Source organism: Oncorhynchus kisutch, linkage group LG26, assembly GCF_002021735.2.
Source record: "Oncorhynchus kisutch isolate 150728-3 linkage group LG26, Okis_V2, whole genome shotgun sequence".
NCBI lineage: Eukaryota > Metazoa > Chordata > Actinopteri > Salmoniformes > Salmonidae > Oncorhynchus > Oncorhynchus kisutch.
Window position 1 is genome coordinate 25,410,913 of NC_034199.2, and position 3,769 is coordinate 25,414,681.

At 41.8% G+C, this 3,769-nt stretch overlaps 1 protein-coding gene across 1 annotated transcript; it reads right to left on the bottom strand.

The window, feature by feature from the left end:
• Window positions 1-438: 438 nt before the first annotated feature.
• Window positions 439-3,459, bottom strand: LOC109870940 (helix-loop-helix protein 2-like). Its single transcript, XM_031806050.1, has 2 exons — window positions 2,952-3,459; window positions 439-1,989 (listed from the first exon to the last, which is right to left on the bottom strand). The coding sequence occupies exon 2, from the start codon at window positions 1,938-1,940 to the stop codon at window positions 1,566-1,568; it is 375 nt and encodes a 124-aa protein (XP_031661910.1). The 5' UTR covers window positions 1,941-1,989; window positions 2,952-3,459; the 3' UTR covers window positions 439-1,565.
• Window positions 3,460-3,769: the final 310 nt, after the last annotated feature.

Here is a 3,769-nt window from a genome sequence, read left to right on the forward strand (position 1 = left end):
TTTGTTTCTAAATATTTAATGTTTTTCATGTAGCATTTGCTGTGCTGCTTTATGTTGCATTATTTATCAATGGGCTATCCAAATAATATTAGGCATACAGCCTACAATTATTGTCCGTATTATTTATCCATCGAATAAGCTCTCTTTGTCCAGACAATATGATGCTTTTTTCGTTTGTCCATTATTCCCATGTCACCTCTCCCTAAATGTATGTGTTTGTGTGTGTGTGTGTGTGCGCCCGCGCCCGCTCCCGTCCCGGGGGATTTGTCAGACGGATGGGCTGTAATGCGGTTGTCTCTGCTCGTCTGCAGGAACACCTGCCCCTTCCGTGGGGAGAGCGTCTGTCCTCCCGCTGCAGAGCGAATCCCCAGCTCAGATACTGGCACAGACCTCGCCTCTCCAATCAGGGGAAATGATGAAATAGCCTGGCGTCACAGATATCTTTAGTTAGGAAATGTTTTAGTCGAATTTCCACCTGAACGTTTGCCAGAATGTCCATACAACAACAAACATTTAAGATAAAAAATGTATTAACAATTTATTAATTTATTAACAAAAGCTGTTTAGGTGTGTTATATATATGGCATACTACAAAAGGACACCCTGAAATGTTAAGCAATCTTTGGAAAGCAGGTATTGGCTAAAGTAAACTATGGAGTTTGTCACAGAAAAAAAATGTTATTGTCCTTAAATGCTGAACATGAAACCAACAAACTTCTGGACAATCGAAAAAGCTAATAATGAAATTGTAGGCGTAAAGCTGAAACTGTGTCTCACCCTACCAAACGAAACACTGCAATCTCACTTGCAACCTCTGGATTTAACAGGGATTTCAAAAACATTTTGGGAATTTTTTTATAGATAAAATCCGATTAAAAAGTGCAATAAAGAGCAACAGTATTCGTTCTGTTGTCAGAGTATAAATAATTGTTATATATATTACAAATAAATATGTATGTGCAAACACCAGACATAAGACATTACAATGTAAACATTAATTGATAAATACATAACTTACTAAGCCTAATACAAAAACAAATAACGAATATAATATACAACATATCATATCTGTAAATAAGTGGCACTTATATTCTACTTTGAACTTCATCACTGATTTCAGCGAATCTCTACAGCTACAGATCCTTTAAATCAGCCCTGTCCGGAGAGAAGTTGCGCCATGGCAAGTATTGGCTAACAGGACAGCTTTTCAATACTAGGCTAATAAACCTATACGATGTAGGATCACCCGACATTATTGCGTTTTCTGACACTGCAAATTTGGATTCGATTGGGTAAGTCTGTGGGTAAGTCCAGTGGGGCAGCAGTTTCTTTCCTTCACAACACTGAGAAAGAGAAAGACATTAGGTCCTGTTTTACTGTGTGACTCTGGCCTAGAGTGGCAGCACACAGGGCACTTGGGCACACACTACAGGCACAGCAGTGCTCTCAGGCCAGATATGTGTCAACAATGTCTATCAAGCATTCGTATGCAGTCCACCCTACCCAGTCTCCATCTTCAGTCTTCTTCTCTCCTTCACTGACGGTGTCCATCCTTGACTGATGACCTACACATCCAGCACATGGTTGAGGTAGGTGATGTAGCAGATTGCGAGCCGGAGGATCTCAATCTTGGACAGCTTCTTGTCTGGCGGAAGTGTCGGGAGAAGCTTCCTCAGCTCGGCGAACCCAACGTTGAAAGCCTCGACGCGAATGCGCTCTCTTGTTGCGTGCGCGGACCGGTACTTGGCTGTAGCGCGCCTCCGCCTCCTCTTCTCCTCCCTGCTGAGGGAAGGAATGGACAGAGAGCGCGCCTTGCCTTCGCCCTCTGCGGGCTCCGCGGGCAGGGGGGCGCACTCCATCTTGATGCTGTTCAGCAGGGTCTCTGTGTCGGGCTGCCCCCAGGGCAGGTCAACGTCTGGCTGGTCAGGACTCAGCATCATCTTCAGGCCGTCTGTTTTGTGGTCTGTTTTCAGATCAAAGGTTCAACCCCTGTGGGAAAAATAGGATTTAGTCTTATAACAAAGTATATGTGAGAGAATATGTTAAGTTTCTATGGACAATTCGATTTTCGATTTTTAAAAACGGAGAGAATATTTTTGCAAGATGCGCATGTTCGCAAACCTGTTGTGCGCTGTCCTTTGTGCTGATTCTAACAAATCACTTTCATCTATGCTTGTTATGGTCTGATGTAAGTGCTTATTTCCCTGTTGATACAATGTGGAGTATCTGTATTATTAAAAAGCCCTTAAAAAGATCTTTCGAAAATAGCTTATTCATAAAGTTTTGCAATTCTGTCTAGTCTTGACCCTTTTAAAACGGTCTCATCTGCCCATTTTATCGAATCAAATTTCCACAGGCTGCATTTAATTTAATCCTATAGCTGCGAACAGAGACCACCGAACACAGCAGACATTAAATCATCATCTGACTTAATTGAAATTAATTATTGGGAGAGCTCTGGATTCACGTGAGCAGCTGGCCATCTGTCTTGCAGACGATTCACCCGCTGTATGGTTGAATGACGCGCGTTTGAAATACTCAGAGACACAAACGGGATATCCTTTATATGTTGGGTCATATAAAGGAACCATGATTCATTAAAATAAGTTTACCTTTATTTAACTAGGCAATTCAGTTAAAAACAAATTCTTATTTACAATGACTGCCTTGAACTGCCTTGTTCAGGGGCAGAAGGACAGATTTTTGTTTTAAAATATCGGTTCGGGGATTTGATCCGGCAACCTTTTGTGCACTGGCCCAATGCTCTAACCACTAGACTACCTGCCGCCTCATCATGTAACGTTTAGAGGGGATAACGTAAATGATCATAAACCACTGTAACTATTTCTATAATAAAATAAATGCCACTTATAAAAAGGAAAAAGATATGCTTTAAAACCAGCCAGCATAAATCCGTTATTAGTTTCACTTTGAGGAATGTTTCGACTCACCAATTTTAATTTGCTCAACTTATTTCCACTGTAAAAACTCTCGTTGGTGTCACCCACGGTCACACATCTCCAACCCTTCTCATCAACATTTATTTGATTATAGGTGATACCAACTTCAAATTAGATGTTAGTCTATTCAAAACTATTTTACGTGTCCATTAACTAATTATAAGCGGACGACAGGTGTTTCTGTTGTCGTTCTTTCGTTCTTTTCATTTGAGCATCACTTGATTGTTTGAGGACAGATTTTCTTAAGTGTTGTCTCTTGACCTCCGCTGAAGAAAACAAATGAGGTTGTTGTGAGGAGAGGGTGCGCTCGTGGAGAGAGTGACTCCTGTAGTCCGCCTTGTTTTTCCGTGATATTATGATGCGCTTTAGTAAACTGCATGCCAGGGACCATTCTTCTGTGAGGGGAACGATTACAGGGAATCCTTCCGCCTGCTCGTGTCTCACCTTCGCGCGTGCTGACTCTCTTGTGCGTGCCAGATTGTGTGAGAGATAAGAAGAGCCGAACCCATAATAAAGCCTCGCGGGGAGTGACTGCAGCATGAGGAATACATGAGGAATGGTATTGTCTGCCTCGTTGTTCTTTCACCCTCCCTCCTCCTCCTCCTCCTCCTCTCCCCTGCGATAATGTATAGACACTAATGGTGACATATCGTATTGGGTAAAGGTGCTAGTGAGATGATCACGATGTTCATCAGTGACACCACACATAACATATATCTTAATCAATTGATTGATGCAATGATTACCAATTGTTCCAGTAATGGTTTTTGTATGGATATGTCATCTCCAAAACACAAATAACCTCCATC

Excerpts from the sequence above, each read along its gene's own strand:
- LOC109870940 (XM_031806050.1), bottom strand. The coding sequence starts at position 1,940 with ATGATGCTGAGTCCTGACCAGCCAGACGTTGACCTGCCCTGGGGGCAG.